Source organism: Squalius cephalus, assembly GCF_949319135.1.
Source record: "Squalius cephalus genome assembly, chromosome: 3".
NCBI classification, from domain to species: Eukaryota; Metazoa; Chordata; class Actinopteri; order Cypriniformes; family Leuciscidae; genus Squalius; species Squalius cephalus.
In genome coordinates, this window is record NC_137124.1 from 33215001 (window position 1) to 33235429 (window position 20429).

General features: G+C 38.9%; 1 protein-coding gene across 1 annotated transcript in view; it reads left to right on the top strand.

Annotated features, from left to right (window-relative positions):
- Positions 1-20429, top strand: part of dpy19l3 (dpy-19 like C-mannosyltransferase 3) — a 56182-nt gene that overhangs the window by 28910 nt on the left and 6843 nt on the right. The window contains 1 exon segment of the mRNA XM_079866051.1: positions 17598-17730. Within this exon segment, the coding sequence (XP_079722177.1) occupies positions 17598-17730 (133 nt within the window).

A 20429-nucleotide genomic window follows, 5' to 3' on the forward strand; every position in this document is an offset into this window, starting at 1 on the left:
TCCCAGAGAACGGTCGACTCGGTTCCCATGTGTTATTACACCCCAGGTTCATTTTGCGCCGGAGTTGTCCTTTAATAGCATAATAGCATGTGTACAGTGTCTAATAATTGGATAGTTTTTGGGGATGCACATAAAAGATTGTAAAAAGACACCTACACACATAGAAAAAAAAAACATACAGACTTTCGAACCGAACCATGCATACACAAATAAACAAAACAAAAATTCAAACTTGCAAGCACAACCATGCACACATGCAAACAAACAATACACTCTTCACTCATACACACGCACACACATTCACTCACAAATATTAATGAATCAATCACACTCAATCAAATCACCTCTCTCTCTCTCTCTCACACACACACACACACACACACACACACACACAGAGAAAGTCAAACACAACCATGGACATGCAAACAATACACCTTTCACTCATACACATGCACACACATCATTCACAAATATTAATAAATCACTCACTCGCACAGATTAATAATGTACAATAGTCAATCCACCTGATTGACAGGTTTAAGTTTTGTGTCAGTTCAATTATTACTGTTTTTTTCTTGTTATTCTTTTGTTAAAAAGGAAAGATCTAACTTGTTGTTAAGGATGTGTTCATGTTCCATAAAGGGGATGCCAGTTTGAAGAATGCCATTTGGTGGCATAGGAACCATTATACTTGAATTGTGAATTGTTTAATATCTTTTAATGGTCTACTGCAATGTTTGAGGCATATTTATTTTTCATGCTTTAATGTTGGCCTAATTTCAGTTACATTTACATTTTAGGCTATGTAGTTTGAAATTTTATTTCTTTTTTAGATTTTTAACCACTCAGCTGTATGTGGAAATGCATATTTAAAAAAATGTTGCAAATAAAACCATAGTCCACAACTTCTGTAGTTTTAACTTATTTTAATATATAAATTCTGTGAAATCATCAAACGTTTGTATGACTTGCCGTGACTTGTGACCCAAGCTACGACTTGACTTGACTTGCTTGACATAAAGCAGTGACTTGACTTGACTTGACTTGCTTTTCACAAAATTGACTTGGACTTGCTTGAGACTTGAAGGTTAAGACTTGAGACTTACTTGTGACTTGCACATGTGTGACTTACTCCCACCTCTGATGTATAGTGTCAAGCTGAAAATACTCTCTTTCTCTAATGCATTCTATGCGACCATTTCTCTAACACCCGGCAGAGGTGAAAAAAACAAAAACAATCGCCGTATATCCCATACACCTGTCCGTCTCTTAACACTACAAAGATCGTTTACCTTTAAAATAAACCACATACATGTACAGTGAATGTGTATAGTGCGGATTTCGCGGCAATCCTGTTTAAACTATAACGTCACGCAGTTTTATAACAGTCGCGAGATGGACAAGAAGCGTCTCGACGGTGACAGTTAATTAAACCTGTTTTTCTCAAAATTCCGTTCCAGAAAATCATAGCGATCGGCCGACTTCAGATAAACATAATTTTTGCTACCAACAAGCTATGATAAAAATAAAAACAGATTTGGAAAGGGCTTGATACCAGCTTCCATATGATATCAAAACCTGTAATAGGTAAAATTTCACCATGTGGTGGGTTTTCCCAGATCGCATCACATATTGCTAACATTTTGTATATTGTATACAATTGATGACAGTGTACTAATACTAATGAGAAAAGAACAATGAGCTGAAAACGAAAATAAGCATATAAATAAAAAAGATGTTAATCTATACATCAGTTACATTGTACAAATGTTGTCATGTTATGTTTAAATAAGTTTCATAATAAATGTTAGGTAATGCATGGTCCAAAGATAAGATGGAAAGTTTTAAAGTTGAGACACTCAAACACAGATAGCCTATATAACGCATTTTTTTTTATTTTATTTTTTTTATAAAATGTAGGCTATAGTTATTTGCAACAGTTATGTTAACAGCAATAATAAGATATTTCTTGTAATAACAGCTATTCAGCTGATGGATGCCTGCTGCGTTGTCATGGGAACATCCCAGGTGAAAATAATGAGAAAATTACGTTGTCTTTCATTGCTCCCTTCAGCAAGTCTATTCCAAACAGCTACATAATGGCACACTAGTGCCCTGCTCACTCCAAAGTCCCCACTTCAAGGGCTCTGTCGTCTGCCCTTAGAAGGGAGTAGGGCATAGGGATAATCGCAAGCAATAAGCATGCCCCAGCTGGGTTGGTCACTTATTGGGGTCACCTGGAAACGTTTCCGTTGTGCTCTGGACTATTTACAGCGCGTTTCTGTATTTGGTTGTGTTGTGAACTTTTGCAGTGCTTTTCTGTATTTGGTTGTGTTGTGAATATTTGGAGCACACATTGTGAAACTGATGAAGATGTTTTCTTAATTTGTGGCTGTTTTTCTATTTGCATGTGTTTTCTTCAGTTACAGCGCGTTGAGCTCTCTCAGCCACCGTAGAAATACAAAAATATCAACTTACTGCCAAACAAGATCAGTAATAAAACATCTGTCCTATAAATGCTTAAATAGCATTAAAAACTTTAGTATTCACATGTCTATTCACATGCTGAGTCTTAAGTGCGCGTCTCAGGACACTGACTGTTTTTACCAATTGGACTCTTTTGCATAGATGGCGGGACTTATTTCACCATATTTCACATATTGCACTTTCCCCCATAATATAAGTGCACTATCTTGGTATACTGAATACCGTCTTTGGAGCAAACACATGTGGTTGACACATGCAGACTATATTTATCTTTATTCACTGCCTGAATAACTTCTAAATTTATTACCAATAAAAATGTATTTGTACTCTTTCAAACTAGAGTTCCTGATTTATTCACCTCACGCAAGCTCTAGTCAGGGGTGTTTATTGTTGTCTATTGTTATCTCCAGTAGTTTGTTGCTGTTCTTCCAAATATTCTGTTTCTTTTTCAAATGTGAATAAAAGGCCCTGTTCAGGGTTGCCACTTTGTAGACTAACTAATTAGTGAAAAAAATGCAAGGTCTTTGCGTGAGCTGAGCATACAGTACCCGAGTACACTTTAGGCTGACGGATGTATTTGGAAAAGTTGTGTCTTTTTGTTTCTGACTTGAAAAAAGGGGTCCCATTAAAAAGGGTTTGGGAACCACCGGGATAGTACCAGGCACAAACCACACATGCAAATGCCATCATGATCTGTAACTAACAGTCTAGAGCCCACAATCTCTGCAGATCAGCTGAGAAGGCTTTGCAGGGACGGTGTCATGTGTATGTGTCTTCTCTTCATGAGTGATCAGTGGCCTTTCAGTCGAACCGCATCTGTCCCGTAGATGCAAGCGTGTCCTTTGTCACAGTTCTGAGACTCTGTCATCACAGTCAGCCTTATCACTGTGAACGTCTCCCTGCCATGTAATTAATTTTTCCCTCTTTTGTTTTGTAGTTTTCTACTGTGCACCCTTTTGTTATAGCCCCCATAAAGGAGTTATTTCTGAATGTTGCCTTGTTTTAAAATAATGAAGATAAATTAGACTTTTGTTTTCTCTGAAGGAAAAACTTTCTCAGCCCCTCCGAGCACAAGTAATTTGTGTTCCCCATCTGAACAAAGACACATTTTCCTCCCACTGTTTTCTCTGGTTTTTATTTTTCTTTTCTTCGTGTTTTCGACATCTTCGCTTTCACTTCCACTCTAATTGTCACTCTAGCCACTTTCCATTCTAATTTGATCAAATTAGTGGCTTTTGCTGCTGAAGCTGCTGTTGCTGTAGATGTCTCGATGGAGATGTTGTTGGAGATGTCTCGCAGGAGATATTTCACAAACTCAGCTCTAATAGCTGTGCTTGCAAATGCTCGCCTTGTTTGAACTCCAGTAGAATTTCGCTAATTCACAAACACCCCAATATACGCTCTCCTTACACAAATGAAAGGTTAGCTGACACCATTTCACACTTGCAATTTTTCTTGTTTTACAACTGAGAACTGTTCATTTTGTGTTCCATATAAATTTCTGCTTTTTTCCAGTTGTTGTGGAATCTAACAGGAAGTCTCGGACTCATGATTGCCTGAATTATTGCTCTTTTAAAAACATTTCTGTGACTTAGTTACAAATAGGTTTACTGGTCCCGAATGACTTGGTTAAGTGACTTCTGAAACCTATAGAGTGAAGTTTCATTTTACTCGAGTTCATTCCCTTTGCGTGCAGATCAATCATTGACAATTTAAGTTGTTTTCGACCGATCAATCAGTCTATCAGTCTGTGAACATTTCTCAGTCAGATGGTCCCTTAGGCCTGCCTCCTTCTCCTTCTCTCTCTCTCTCTCTCTCTCTCTCTCTCTCTCTCTCTCTCTCTCTCTCTCTCTCGATTTTGGTTCATTCACACATTCACATTTTCCGGAATCAGTAAGTGCGTTCACCCACATCCCGTAAAGATCCCATAAAGACACGTGACGTCAGGATGTGTTGTAGAAAGGCCAGTCTAATCTTCTGCTATCGCTCTTTCCATTGTAGTCGTGCACTTGGTGGATTTTATATGCAGCGTCTTAAGTTTACTAATGATCTGTGCTTTCGATCTCAAGAAAATTTTTTTTTCTGATTCGTTTGTACATTAACGCATCACGTACCATTCCACAAAGCTGGCGAACGATCTCAGATCTTTAACGCGGATAGTAAGGAGCTCCCTGTTCTCTGCTTCATTCTAGTTTGCAGACATTTTTTCGTTCTTTCTTTGTTGACGATGAACAAACTTTCTTCTAAGAGCAACAAAATACCCCTTACGGCATTGGTCCTGGCTTTTGTTCACACAGGGCGTGTTCCGGGACTGATCCTGGCAATGTTACTAGTAGGGCTGTAATTAACCAAAGAAAATCTTGGTCGACTGAAGTCCTGAAATTTTCGGCTAAAAATCGACTAAAAATTACGTTAGAAAAAAAAACGTTAAATTAATTAGCTGCGCACTGTGCGCAGTACTTGGTAGCCTTGTTGTATAAACTAGTAGGCTATTTGCAGTATATTAAATCGTTTTTGACCTAATTATTTTGCACTGAAATGAGTCTGACACACGAGTCTGTCGGCTCTGACAGCGTTGCATCACGTGCACCTGCGCAATATCATAGCCTATGATTTCTGAAAATAGTACTATGTTGTCAACTAGTGATATCATCACAAGAACTTTTGAGGAATATGCAGTATAGTTTAGACAATTGTTTTTGTCATATGTATTATAATAACTGACAGACACTATCATTTCAGCCACTCTGTGCAGCCGCTCTGTGGAGCTCAGCTTCGCGGCTGAGACACGAATAGACTATTAACTTTAAAGGCACAATATGTAACTTTTTTGCTTTAAAAATAGCAAAAATCACTATATCTATGTTATATATTTTTTTTACTTGCATTATCCTGACTGTTTCAAACAACTTTCAAACCAGGAGAAATTTTAATTTAATTCGAAGACACGGCACGTTTCTTTATTTCCATTTTGTCGCAGTCAATGGCGTCATATCCTCGTTGTCTCGGGAATGCCTCAGCCACCTTCCAGAGGCTTATGGAGAAGGTACTAGCAGAATTAAGAGGAAAATCCTGTTTTGTATACATAGATGATATTATCATCTATTCACAATCATTAGATGAACACATACAACATGTGAACACTATAATGCAGAGACTCAACCAGGCATCTCTTACCCTTAACATGAAGAAGTGTAATTTTTTTAAAAGACAGTTAAAGTTCCTTGGTCACATTGTCTTGGTAAAAGGTGTGGAGGTTGACCCCGAAAAAAATCAGGCCATTGCCCCCAGTATCCTCCTCCCAAATACTTTAAAGCCCTCCAACGCTTTTTGTGATTAGCAGGGTGGTACCACAAATTCATTCCCCATTTTGCCAACATCACTGCTCCTTTAAATCACCTGAAAAAGAAGGAAGTAAAATGGGACTGGACCCCGGAATGCCAAGCGAGCCTTGATACCATCAAACAGGTGTTGCAAGACCCACCTATGTTGATGCAGCCTGATCTCAACCAACCTTTTCAGGTGCATACTGATGCCAGTGATGTGGGACTGGGAGCTATTATCACCCAGCAAACACCTGAGGGAAAAAGAGTAATAGCATATGCTTCAAGGACATTACGAGGAGCAGAACTAAATTAGTCCACATCTGAAAAGGAGTGTTTGGCTGTGGTCTGGGCGGTGGAAAAATGGAGGCATTATCTTGAAGGGAGGCAGTTTGGTATCTAAAGCAACCATGCTGCTCTAACTTGGGCCTTCAATAGTCCCAAAACCTCCTCTCGATTGACCCTGTGGACACTTAGGTTGTAGCGGTTCAACTTCCAAGTACATGAAAGGCTGTCTCAACCTAGGTCCCAATGCCTTGTCTCGAGTCTGTGGCTCAGTGGAAGGAGAAGATGGGCACTGTTTGGCCATAACAACGTCTAAGTGTTCATCAGACATTCCTCACACACTAGATGAAACCTCTCAAGCACAAGGTAATGACAGTACCATTTCACACCTGAAGTCGGACCCCAAAAACAGAAAGGTACAAGACCAACAAATTTCCTTGGAGGTCCACCAGGAGGTGTTATATTGCCGGGTACCTGTAAAGAAAAATGGAGACAAATTCCAATTGGTTGTTCCTCCGACTTTAATATCTGGATTTTTACACTATTTTCATGACAACCCGCTGGGAGGACATTTGGGCCGGTTAAAACTCTGATGAGGCTCTTAGAAGTAGATTGGTGGCCTACTGTCCGTAAAGGCATCTGGCTGTACGTCAAGGGTTGTGATATATGTCAGAAATATAAATGTGAAAACACCAAATCCAGCGGCTTTCTACAGCACACGCAAGTGACAGAACCAGGTCATACATTAGGTATGGATTTGATGGGACCCTTTCCACTCAGTAAAAAAACAAAACACTTACCTCTTCGTAATAGTCGACTACTACACAAAATGGGTAGAGATGTTCCCCCTTAGAGATAGTTAGACACAGAAGATCATCAAAATTCTCAGGGAAGAAATCTTTACCCGATGAGGGGTACCCAAATACATCATCTCTGACAGGGGAGCGCAATTCACCTCCAACGTACTGTCTGAGCTGTGTAAATCCTGGGGAAGCATCCAGAAACTCACCACCAGTTATCACCCCAAAACAAACCTGACAGAAAGAATAAATCGGACATTAAAAAACATGATTGTGTCATATATGGGACAATATTAGTGGTTACCTGAGTTGCGATATATGCCATCAATACTGCCCACCAAGAAACCACCGGTAGAACACCTACAGAATTGATGCTTGGCAGGCAGCTTCACGGACCGCTGGAGAGGTTAATCCTCAAAAACCCTGCACCAGACCAAGCTGCATACAATCTAGTGGAAAGACAGAACATCATGGCAGAGGAGGTAAAATTCAGACTGGGTGCACAACAAGCCAGACAAGCTAGATATTACAATGCCCGACGGAAAGATGCGCAGTTTCAGCCAGGTGATCTAGTCTGGATAAAAATGCATCCCCTCTCGTCTGCCTCGAATAAATACTCTGCTAAGCTAGCGCACAAGTGGGAGGGACCAGCTGAAATAATGAAAAAAAAAAATGACATCACCTTTTTCGTGACCGATCGATCGGTCCCTTGTTTTTTATGAATGAGATTTCCAAAATCTCTCGAACTCCGGTAAGCTGGTTCCTTATATGGTAAATCACCACCGTTTAGTTCCTGTTTGGTGACGTGGTCCCACGTGCCGCAAGGTCACAAGAAAGGTCTCGCGATGACGGGGTTTGAGGTCAAGGACACATACAGAAGGGTGAAATACAGCAGTGATTAAACATACTATTTTATTAGTCACTAATATTATGTAAAAGCTTCCCCTTATGTGGCCACGCTACACCATGACCAACAAGACAAACAGAAACTTGTGACCACCATTTTTTAAATAGCAGCTAATTGAGCTAATAGCAGCTCAATTGTAATCTCCGTCTGTGCAAATTACGGCTAGCTGGACGGAGGCGTTGGATTCGGCGTGCTTGGATGCCGATGTAGGTTCGCAAATCCATGAGCATCAATAGTAATGCAGCAACTGCAATTGTTTATGGAAGGCTTGTTCGAGATGCATCGGAGCTGCGCGGACCGATCGGAGTGCTGTGGGAGTTTTTGGAGAGCATTGTGCTTTTGGATCGCTCTCGCAGTGCTTTGATGTCATGCGCCGATCCCTCGATCAGTCTGCGAGAAGCCGATGCATCTCGAACAAGCCTGGTTTGTTTGTGTTTTGCGCTGTCGCACTAGCGTTGCTGGGAAATATGAGATGTATACACTGACCGTAAGACCTGGCTCTGTGGTGGCTCTGTTGCCTGTGGAAAGGCAAACCGGCTTAGAAGGCTTGTCAGTCGAACCAACTCCGAACTAGCTCTGAACTTGCTACCGGTTCATGCTGTTGGAAAAGGGGTATCAGATCCCATCCTGATGTAGCTTTATCCCCACACTGGCCAGTTTGTTTATGTGTGTAATGCAGTGCATCTCATTGTCTGCTTCTTGGCCATCTCAAGGACATTTAAAGGGGTCCTATTATGCCCTTTTACAAAGTATTGATTTTGTTTTTTGGGTATAGAATATGCTTTCATGCTTGATTGTTCGAAAAACACATTATTTTACATTATTACAGCTCCCCTCTCCCCTATCTTGCTCGAACGCACCATATAGTTCCTCTTTTGATGAAGCCCCTCCTTCTGAAATATGAAATGTGCTGTGATTGGTTAGCTGGCCCAGTGTGTTGTGATCGGCGCCGCATGTTCTGGAAATGTCACGCCCCTTACCATAACTGCGAGTTTCATCTGCTCAGTTGTAAATATTAAGGATGGCATCAATTTCAAACCAATTCAAGCTTGAATCAGACTTAAAAATGTTAACAAACAAGAGGATTGTCCAGACCGGATTTCATGTATGGACTTGTGCAAATTTAACAGGACGTTTCAGAGTGGTATGTTTTTTTGTTTGTTTGTTTTTTGTATACATTTTAGATACAATGTTATACACCATTTAATCATGATATTTGTCTGAAAACTATGTTAATACAAAGGGGCGGTGAACAGTCTTACAAAAGTGAGAGCTTACAAAAGCTACAGTAAACACTACATCAATACTGTAATGTTAGTTAGTAGGCTAGCGGAGGCAAAGCTTTGCCCTTTGCTTACATCATAGCAACTACATCAAACTTATAATTGTAGCTGTTAATAGAAAGCACAACTACAAATAATAAGATATACTTACAACTTGTGATCCATAAACAACAGATTGTCCTGACAAAGTGGGAACTGTTCCGTTTCAGGAGAAGCGTCGCCTGCATTGTACTCACTTCTGGAAGCTGTTTTCCGTGAAATGTGCAGCACACAGATAAACTTTGGGGTTATAATGTACAGGAACAGTGTTTAAAATAAATTTTAACTACTCCGGTAAGCCTTTGGAGGTTTAACAAATGAGTTTTGGAAAAGGGATAGACAAAACAGTGTCTCTATGAAATAGAGACAACACTGTCTTCTCAAATGCAGCTCAACCAGGCCGCGTCCCCTTTTTTGCGTATTCCGTGGGTGGAGATTATTAACATTTATGACATTAGCCCAGAAAAATCGCATTGTAGTCCAAACGAGTCGTTCATTGTAGTTCTTGGAAAGTGGATTCTGTTAAAGGGGGGGTGAAATGCTATTTCATGCATACTGAGTTTTTTACACTGTTAAAGAGTTGGATTCCCATGCTAAACATGGACAAAGTTTCAAAAATTAAATTGTATGTTTGAAGGAGTATTTCTGTGCCAAAAATTGTCCTTCCGGTTTGTCACAAGTTTCGGAAAGTTTTTTTCGAGTATGGGTATGTGTGACGTCAGATGTAACGGAATTTCCTTATATGGGTCGTAAGGGCACTTCTCCGGTAAGATCGCGGGCGCGCGCGCACTCGTAGACCAGAGCAAGAGAGCGAAAGCAGTTCGCCATCAAAGCGCCCTGCCCGGCTTTTGGGAAGCCAGTGTCACCAAAGAAGTGTGTTTTTGGTTGCCAGGGCAAGACAACCCTGCACAGATTCCCAAAGAACCCGGCGTTAAGGCACCAGTGGATGGAGTTTGTTTTTCCTGAGCATAAACGGAGTTGTGTAGACTGTTTGTTCCCTGCATTTCGACGATGATTGTTTTATAAACAAAGCCCAGATCGACGGATTTGCAGATCGTCTAATGCTTAAGGATCGAGCAGTCACAATGATAAAGGTTCGGTGAGTAAAACTGCTTCTATTGTCTCTGTGTGTTGTTACTAGCTCGGCGCGTTAGCACACAGCTTTAGCTTCGCCCACAGGGCCCGCCTCCAGCCGCTCGTTTTTTTCCGGAAAGACTCGGTACAGCCTATCTTTCTTTTATAAATATAATAAAACTAAAGACTTTTTGGAGATATGAAGGATGCAATACTACTCTATAGGTACTCAAGATTAACAGGAGATTGAGTGAAAATGAGCATTTCACCCCCCCCTTTAAATAAAGTATCTCCCTTTGGAGTGGACTTTGAGCTTTATTGCCTTGCAGATCTTTTTTATGCTTAAACAGCAACATTACAGACTAACTAAAGTTAAAAAATGGAAAAGCAGAATAGGACCCCTTTAAGCAAGGCTAGATTGTGTCTGCGTAAAGTAATTGTGAAAAAATGTACTCCTCCCCATATCGTATCATGAAGACAAAGGTTACATTTTTAAGAACTTGGCACAGGCATTTTAGACTACATTTTTAAAAGATTTTTTTATTTGTTTCTCAGACTCTTATTTGTCATTGACTCTTTCATCTGCCTTTCTATATTTCCATCACCTGCCTCTCTCTTCACATTTGATGTTTTAACGGACTTTTTTGATGTCATTCACCACCCAAAAGATTTTTTTGTGACATTTTATTCTGACAAAATATCAGACCCTTTGACAAATGGTCTGTGCAGAACGTCCAGAGCACTCATTAGTCTGACTCAGATCAAAAGCAGATACTGATGACAGCCATTTCTAATGAGTGATCAATTATGTCTGGGTATATGAATGTGGTTTTGAGAGGTTGTAGTACTGGGACACAGTGGTTTAAGTCCATGACATTGATATATCTCAAGGAACATGACTGACATGTCCAACTGTACCATTCATTTCAGCCTTTAAAATGATTGAGTGCTTAACAAACAACAACGCCCCAACATGGACTGATTTATCTGTATTTATAAAAGTGGATCAACATCAATCTAATGGGAGGTAGTTCAATTTGCTTACTGAATTCAAAAATTATTTCTGTCTAAGGAGATGTACTGCATGGGTAGACGTCTATGAAGATATGGCTGCACAGGCCACCCTCTATGTCCCACATGTTGGAATATTAATGACGTTAATCAATTTTTATAATGTCAGCAGGGTGCAGCCTAACACAAGCTGACATTTACATAAGAGAATATAAATCTGAAATTAAATGTAAATCTGGTAGATGCCATTGCAGTCCCTTGTCAATATGGAGTAATTACATTGAGACCCACAAGAGCAGGAAATGATGCTCTGTGGGAGAGGTCAAAGGTCAGTCTAGTCAGAAATTCCTTGGTTCAAACAAAGACATTATTCCAGTGTAGATTTAAGACCAGGTGATTTTGTAAATCCCCATTATGTCATTGCAAAACAGAACAAAACCAAAGACCAAAACCCAGCCAAACTTGGAAACCCAAATACAGTTACACATAGTTAACTCTCACTCTTAACACTAACCTTATGCTCATAAGTAAAAATATCAGGTGATTTTGCAGAATTTGCACAATGTTCAGGTGATTTTTAATGTAGCCAAGTCAAGTGCAAAGAGACCATTTAAAGCTAATTTTACTTTAAACAGCAGCAGCATAGTCATTTTTTATTATTATAATTGTATTTACTATTGTTATTATTATTAATGTATTTATTTTTACATTCATAAGTAATTGTTTACATTGGACTCAAATCATATGATTCAAATTAATCTTCTCCTGTACATTATACCTTTGAAACTTTCGTCAGTCAATCAATTTAAATTAAGAATTTAACTCTTATTTAACAATTCAATTCAGAGGTTTAGGAGTGTAAACAGACTCTGGACTTTTAAGATGTTTTGCAAAAAACTTTCTGAAAGCCTACATGGGTATTATATATTCACTAGTCTAGTTAGAACATGAAAGCAATGCAAACTCTAATCTTTTTTTTTTGTTTTGTTTTTTTTGCAATAACTGCTGCTTACACATGTATGTATTCACCACTGAAACCATAAAATGCATGCTATTATGCATGTCGAATAGCAGGAAACCATTTGTCTTTGTTTTGTCATCCCTTTGAAATAATATTGAAGTGAGATAGGGCTGTTTAGATGCCATACTGGTGATGAATTGAGCATTTAATCCATAGTTCTGCTCTATGGTCCCTGTTATTAATGAAGGATAAAACAGAAGTTCCATTACTCTATTATTGAAGTATTTTCCTGTGGCAGAAGTGTGAAAAAAGGTTTATAAGGAAGAGGAAGGCCAATGAGATCATTTGTCTCTGATGAGGTCTGTGGTACTGTAGGTAATCATGTGCTTCTCTGTGGACGATATTTGATAGAAAATGGAGGTGGCTGTGAGAACATTACTTTGGAGTCTTGCCTGAAGTTTATTAGGCCCATTCTTATACAGTGTTTTTCTCATACATAGTTTGATTTAATATTTTGTGAATATTCTGCCATTCCATGATTCTCCTAGTCAACACTGTCAAATGAGTCTCAAAGTGAGCACAATATTAAACCAAACCCCACTAAAATAAAATCTTACATTATGCTAATAATAGACAGAGACTTTACATTTGCATCTTTTTATCAAAACACATTTATTAATGTCCTGGGTCTTTTTATGAGTGTAATTAAGGACCCAAAACCAAAGTCTATATTTCCACATTGTTCCAACTTTCCGGGGTTAATTGTAAATTAATTTTAAACAATAAATAAATTGGGGTTGAAGGGAAAAAGTTTGTCTCTTTATCCTTAGTTAAAGGTCCCATGTAACACACAGACAGTGAACAAAATGTGAGTAGGTGCAGCAACACACTTTTTTTCTGATTTTACACGGTCTGACCCGTAACTGCTTTTTGTCTTGGCAGATTAGTTCACTTGTTTGAAGCAAAACCTCTCAAGGTTTAGACAACATATCAGTACACTGTAACAAGACATCTAAAAATATCTCTATAGACTAGAATGTTTTCAGTGAATTAATTCGAATTTTATTTTGGAATCATGGGGGATCCATCAGTCTTTCTGTCTGTCAATTCAGTGTGTAAACTACTCTGAGGGCTGCCCTCACTTTCCACAAAGTCAGATGTCTCATTTTCCCATCCACATTCCCCACTAGCATCAGAATGTATCATGTATATGTGACCAGATGTTAAGTTTGTCTTAGAAGTGAAGGTCATGCCAAATTCTTTGAGCCTGCTAAAATTGGAGCCAATTTTCTTTCTTTCTTTGCTGCTTCAATGCCGTCTTAGTAAGCTTTAAGATTGAAAATAGCTGTTCGTCACCCTGTGTGAGTGTGTTTGTGAGTCTGTCCCCCATGTTAATGTCTTTCCGTGTGGTATGAACAGACAGAGATGGAGCACGGTGTGTTATTGTACCCCCTGTGGGGCGACAATGAGTTAATTTTAGATTGTGTGTGTTTGTGTAGCACTTAGACTCTTGGCTTAAGTTATTGAACTCAGAACAAGGTTGTCCTGTGTAAGACTGGAAAAACTGGAAGAGAGGGCAACTCTCTGAGAGAACAAAGGAAATTAACATTTGAACTCACTCTTATGCACCATTCGAGACGCAAATCTCACCCTAGAATCATCCTAATCTACATCTCTTTCCCTCTTCCCCCATTCCATCTCTCTCATGCTGCGATCACCAAAATTCACCCAAGAATCTATATGGTTTAATGTGAATAATTATCATACATTATTACACATGTTTGGTGTCATTTGAAATGTCTCAGTGCGACTGGTACAAAGATCTCATTCCCAAAGAAGTAAACCAAAAGGTAATAAGAGTTTAGACATATCTTGTTAACTGCTGTGGGTGTGCCCCCATGTAAATCAACTTCTGTCCCCAGTAAGTCTGGGACGGTGATTAATGCAAATTCCCATTGTGAACTCATGTTTACTTTTGAAAAGAGGTTTCTGCCTTGGTCTGAGTATTTATGGAGATGCTGAAGAAGGCTCGTGGCGATTTGTAGCTCAAAATAGCCTGTGATGCTGAGAGTGTCCGAGACTCTCAGCATCATGCATTTTCCAATGTCGGGTTCGCATCTTTTCTCTTTATTCCAGAACATTTGACGATTTGTATTTATTATCTTTGAACTGATTATGAAATTGGCATGATACATTTAGCTGACATAATAAATTGTTACATTTGATTTTATTCCGACTGACTCTGAAATTGTTTTCCCAAGTAGATTTAAACGTATGTTCCCGCAAGTTTTCAGATATCATTAAAACCTTTTTCATTTATGGAGTCAGATGAAATAACGAGGTAATACATTTATGAAAATGTATTTCATTTAATCTTGTTGTGTTGCAAAAAAGGAAAGACAGCAGAGACCTTCACCCATCTTAGCGGAAACCCCCATTTGGACCGATAAACGGGCTTACAAAGTTCCTGTAAGGGTCCATGTTCATGGTTGACCCATAATGACCATACTTGCTCCTCTGTAATGAAACATTTCAGCCATGGATCCAGTATTTAATCAAACTCATTCCAGACTGGACCGAGATGAAACCATCATATCCTCTGTAACCTTCAGACACTTTGTTGTTTTTGGCTTGAGCTGCAGCCAACCTTGAAGCAAGATGTCTGTAACAACATTTTGTTTTATTGCCTAAACAGACACGGGGTGGGACTTTTGAGTGCTTGAGGCTGTTTTTTTAATCAGTGGTTGTTTTAACTTGTTTTGCTTTGGGACCCAGATTATATTGGATCAGACATCAAGTGATGACCTAGCACAGTTCCAAAATTATTAATTTTTTTGTATTATTATTTTTTTGTGAAAAAAGAGAATGAAACATTTAAATGTATTAATATTAGCATTAACAATTTTTTTGATTTTACTATTATTTTTTATTATTTTGGTTTTATATATATATATATATATATATATATATATATATACTGTATATATATATATATATATATATATATATATATATATACACACATACATACATACATACATACATACATACATACATACATACATACACCTAAAGGATTATTAGGAACACCTGTTCAATTTCTCATTAATGCAATTATCTAATCAACCAATCACATGGCAGTTGCTTCAATGCATTTAGGGGCGTGGTCCTGGTCAAGACAATCTCCTGAACTCCAAACTGAATGTCAGAATGGGAAAGAAAGGTGATTTAAGCAGTTTTGAGCGTGGCATGGTTGTTGGTGCCAGACGGGCCGGTCTGAGTATTTCACAATCTGCTCAGTTACTGGGATTTTCACGCACAACCAATTCTAGGGTTTAAAAAAATGGTGTGAAAAGGGAAAAACATCCAGTATGCGGCAGTCCTGTGGGCGAAAATGCCTTGTTGATGCTAGAGGTCAGAGGAGAATGGGCCGACTGATTCAAGCTGATATAAGAGCAACTTTTACTGAAATAACCACTCGTTACAACCGAGGTATGCAGCAAAGCATTTGTGAAGCCACAACACGCACAACCTTGAGGCGGATGGGCTACAACAGCAGAAGACCCCACCGGGTACCACTCATCTCCACTACAAATAGGAAAAAGAGGCTACAATTTGCATGAGCTCACCAAAATTGGACAGTTGAAGACTGGAAAAATGTTGCCTGGTCTGATGAGTCTCGATTTCTGTTGAGACATTCAGATGGTAGAGTCACAATTTGGCGTAAACAGAATGAGAACATGGATCCATCATGCCTTGTTACCACTGTGCAGGCTGGTGGTGGTGGTGTAATGGTGTGGGGGATGTTTTCTTGGCACACTTTAGGCCCCTTAGTGCCAATTGGGCATCGTTTAAATGCCACAGCTTACCTGAGCATTGTTTCTGACCATGTCCATCCCTTTATGACCACCATGTACCCATCCTCTGATGGCTACTTCCAGCAGGATAATGCACCATGTCACAAAGCTCGAATCATTTCAAATTGGTTTCTTGAACATGACAATGAGTTCACTGTACTAAAATGGCCCCCACAGTCACCAGATCTCAACCCAATAGAGCATCTTTGGGATGTGGTGGAACGGGAGCTTCGTGCCCTGGATGTGCATCCCACAAATCTCCATCAACTGCAAGATGCTATCCTATCAATATGGGCCAACATTTCTAAAGAATGCTTTCAGCACCTTGTTGAATCAATGCCATGTAGAATTAAGGCAGTTCTGAAGGCGAAAGGGGGTCAAACACAGTATTAGTATGGTGTTCCTAATAATCCTTTAGGTGAGTGTACATACATACATACATACATACATACATATACAGTGCAACCTTTTTTATGATGTTAAAATTCCTTGATGTGAAGTATTTAGATATAACCAGCTAAATGTTTGCTTGGTTTCTAAATCTCACCGTAATAATACATCCCACAAATGACATTGTGGGCAGCACAGATGTTTACTCTGGTTGCAGATCTATTTCAGTTTGGATCACATTTTATTTTAAAGGTGCAGTTAGTAATTTCTGAGACAGGCTGATGAAAGTGGATGGGGCCGAGCATGACACTCTTGTAGCCAATCAGCAGTAGGGGTTGTGTCCACTCATGATGGGGGAGGAGAGAGAGTGAGCAAGAGGGAGATTTGAAGAAAGACTGTAGTAAGAGAGATGGCTAAGAAATATTTAGAAAAAGAGGTCAGAGGAATATCTGACATCATAAATAACATAAAGTAAAGGTCACAAATAACAAAAGGTCAGAGGAATATCACTGGAAAAAGAAAGGTTATGGTCAGGCAAGAGCTTTCCAGTGTTGGAGAGACCAAAGTGGGTAGGTCTGACACAGAAGTTTCATTGTTTCTGCTCCATACTTGAGTTAGTTTTGCTATGTTTCATAGAACCAACATATGCTCTTGTTGAAATGTTAGCTATAGTAACATTTGGAAAATGTTTTCTTCCTCTGGAGGCTCCTGCCTGTATTAGACACTGATAGTCAGGAGTAGAATGTTGAATCTGAATTTGAAAGGTTATGTTTTGATAAACAGATGGTCTCTGAAACATCTGTCAGGCTATACAAAAACAAAAAAAAAACATACAGCTTGTGCACTTCTCTACATGCCATGCACATATATACAATGACAGGAGAAAGATCACATTCAGACAAAGTGCCTTTTCAGCCTGCAATGGATTTCAAAACTAATTTTCATTGAAACTAATGTTTCAGACATCGGTGATGGGAGTGTACAAATGACTGTGTCCCTCCTCACTGAACCATTTCACATTTCCCCCTTCGCCTGAAATAAATGTCTGCAGATTTACCTTTTCTCATAAATGCCACCACTACACATCTAGTCCCCTTTTGCAATCCCCTGTTCTGATATATTAGTGAAACTTGAGAAGTGTGGGTTACAGAGCTTTCTCATGTTTATTTCTTCTCGACAGATTGAAGACGCCCAAACGGGCAGTGTTTGCAGGCAGCATGCAGCTGTTGGCTGGAATTAAGCTGTGTACGGGGAGAATATTGACAAACCATCCACACTATGAGGACCAGGCGCTGAGGGAGAGGACCAGACAGGCAAGTCTCAGCATTGTTTTCACTCTTTTCACAATTCAATCCAAGTTCTACAATGTCCAGGACCTCAGGGACATGTTTTTGTTTACTTGGTGTCAATACTAAAATTGTGCAACACTAGTCTGGTGAAGGTTTTTGAGGACACATGCAGTACTCAGGGGAGCATTGGTGTATGATTGTGCAACAGTCACAAAATATACATATACTATACTTAGTATATATTGTTTACATAAAATATACATAATAATGTTTTGCTTCAGAATCGAACATATGGTCAAGCGTCCAAGGTCTGCATCAAAAAATGAATGACTTCTCAGAACCATTATGAGCAAAGAATAAAATCTTTTCTTTTGCATTCAAGTCTCATTATGTAAATTGAAATAAATGAAGCAGCAACAAATCAGTGTGAAATAAAAAAAGATAGTAACACTAAAAAAGTCTTCAGATACTGTTAGAAGGAATTAAAGCATTGAAGTCTATAAGTGTGTACCTTAACAAATCAGTTGATAATCTTAATGATGAGATTACAAATGGACCGCATCAAGAAGATCATGAGCAAATGGTTCATAAATCCTCTTTATGAGCTTTCTTAATAACATATGCGCTTGGCTTCATCAGCAGAAGTGTGACTTTTGGCATAATTAGTTTAATTTAATTATGTTTCTCATAGGGGTGGTTGGAAGTTGACACATCAGTAGGCATCTTTATTAAGTGAAATAAACTCCACAGCACTGCTGTTATATGTGCCATTACTTTCGTGTCATGGTGTAAAAACATTTATAACATTCTGATTAAAAACACTGACTCAAATCTGTCAAATCTCAAATCTGTTTTGAGCTGTAATTCGGATTGTATCAGCTGTCTCTCTCTTCCATTTCTGTCTGAAAGAAACAAAGTCATGTTCCCTTTGGCTTGACTACCAGAGATGTGTCTGTAGCAGAGGTCCATTGCTTGAGTTTGAGAGGCAGAATGTTGAGGTTAATAGTCAGAGGAGGATTTCTGATCAAATGAGGGTGTGTTCATTCTCTCATTTGTGTATGAGTGTGGAGAAAGAAAATATGGATCTGAACAGTTGGTGGAAGACCAGACTCCTGCTCTAGTGTTCTTGCTTCATTCAGTGTTGATGAGAATTGATCTAGCCAGAAGGAGCCAAATTACCCCTCAAATCAGTGTATTAAAGCAGAGCTTCTCCAACTGGAGGCATGCAGTGAGGTTGCAAGGGTGTGTGTGGTGGACTTTAAAATGAGGAGGCAGTCTCTGGGTTTAGGTTATATTAGTCCGACATAATTTAATGTACTAGTTCAATTTGATGTTTACACTGTTTCCAGATTTACCTTACCTTATTGTACCCTTATTTATGTTACAATCAAGACACAACCAATACTATAATATTTTTGTATGTTTATATTATCATACCATTCATTAAAATCAAGTCAAATCAAAGTTGTTACATTTTATGCATTTTCAAACTTTTCATGTTGTTTCATAAATAACAACTAGGGAATTCAAACAATTCAATTTCAAAATAGGAAAAAAAAAAATCCTTTAGATGCAGTCAATCTGTGTTCTTGTTTGATAACAGGGGACCGCATATTTTAGATAAACAACCTTGTCATTTTGTCTGATTTAAAGTAAAAACATCTTTGAAAAACAAAGTAATGTTGTGATTCACCTTGAAGCTGTTAGTTCATGGTTTTTAACTCTTTCATGAAATAAGTATTTATTATTATTATTATTACTATTTTTTTTAAATACTTGCATAAGCAAGGCCGCTATCTGCTACGTCACTGGATTGGAGAAGCTTTTCTCTGTGTTGTGCATGGGCTCCACAAGCTATGTTTTTTTTTTAAGCTGCTTTCAAAAATGGGATCAATTGTTCGCCAAATGTAGGGCTTCCCCCGACTAAAGATTTTTCTAGTCGACTAGTAGTCATTCATTTAAGCCATTAGTTGACAAATGGGGGAGACATTTTAACTGTTTATTAACATTTAAAAAGACGAGGATAAAGTGGTTGCAAAGATGAAGTTGACAATGCTGACTCGCCATCTCTCCGCAGTAGGCCTAAAGTGTGGATGCGCCTTTTGGAGAGAAATGCAGCTTTCATACAGATTACATAAGAGTATTTGTTTTCGATTCGAAACCGTCCATTTAAAAGTAGACATTTCAAGCTTTCTATATAGGTCCTGTGTTTGTGAGGCAAGTAGCCTATACGCTGAGTTTCGGTAATTTTTTTTGACGCGCTCCAGTTCATGGAGACAAAGACGCAGAAAGCACATCCTGTTTGTTTTCTTTATTTTACAAAAGCAAAAAAAAAACTTAGTTGTTAATGCAAGTTTACACAAATAAAAGACAACCCTTTACGGTGTCGAATTATGTCTTAGAACATTTCTATCAGAAAGAAATGTTTTGGGGTTTTTTTTGCAGTGAGAGGTGCCTTTTTTCAATTGTTTTCTATTGGCAGTGAGCATTTTGCGTTCTGTTTATGCGCCCCGGGCGCCTCGCATTTTAACCACCTGCTGTGCCTCGCGTTTTTGTAGGAGCGCTCTGAAACCACCTTTCCACTGCACACGACAAACGACAGCCGTCGGACCGGAAGTCATTCATTTCCAATGGAGAGTAGTACAGGAGCTGCGTGGAGTTCCGATCATATGCGTATGTTTTCAAAGCATTTGAAAGTTATCCAAATCGCACACAAAATAATG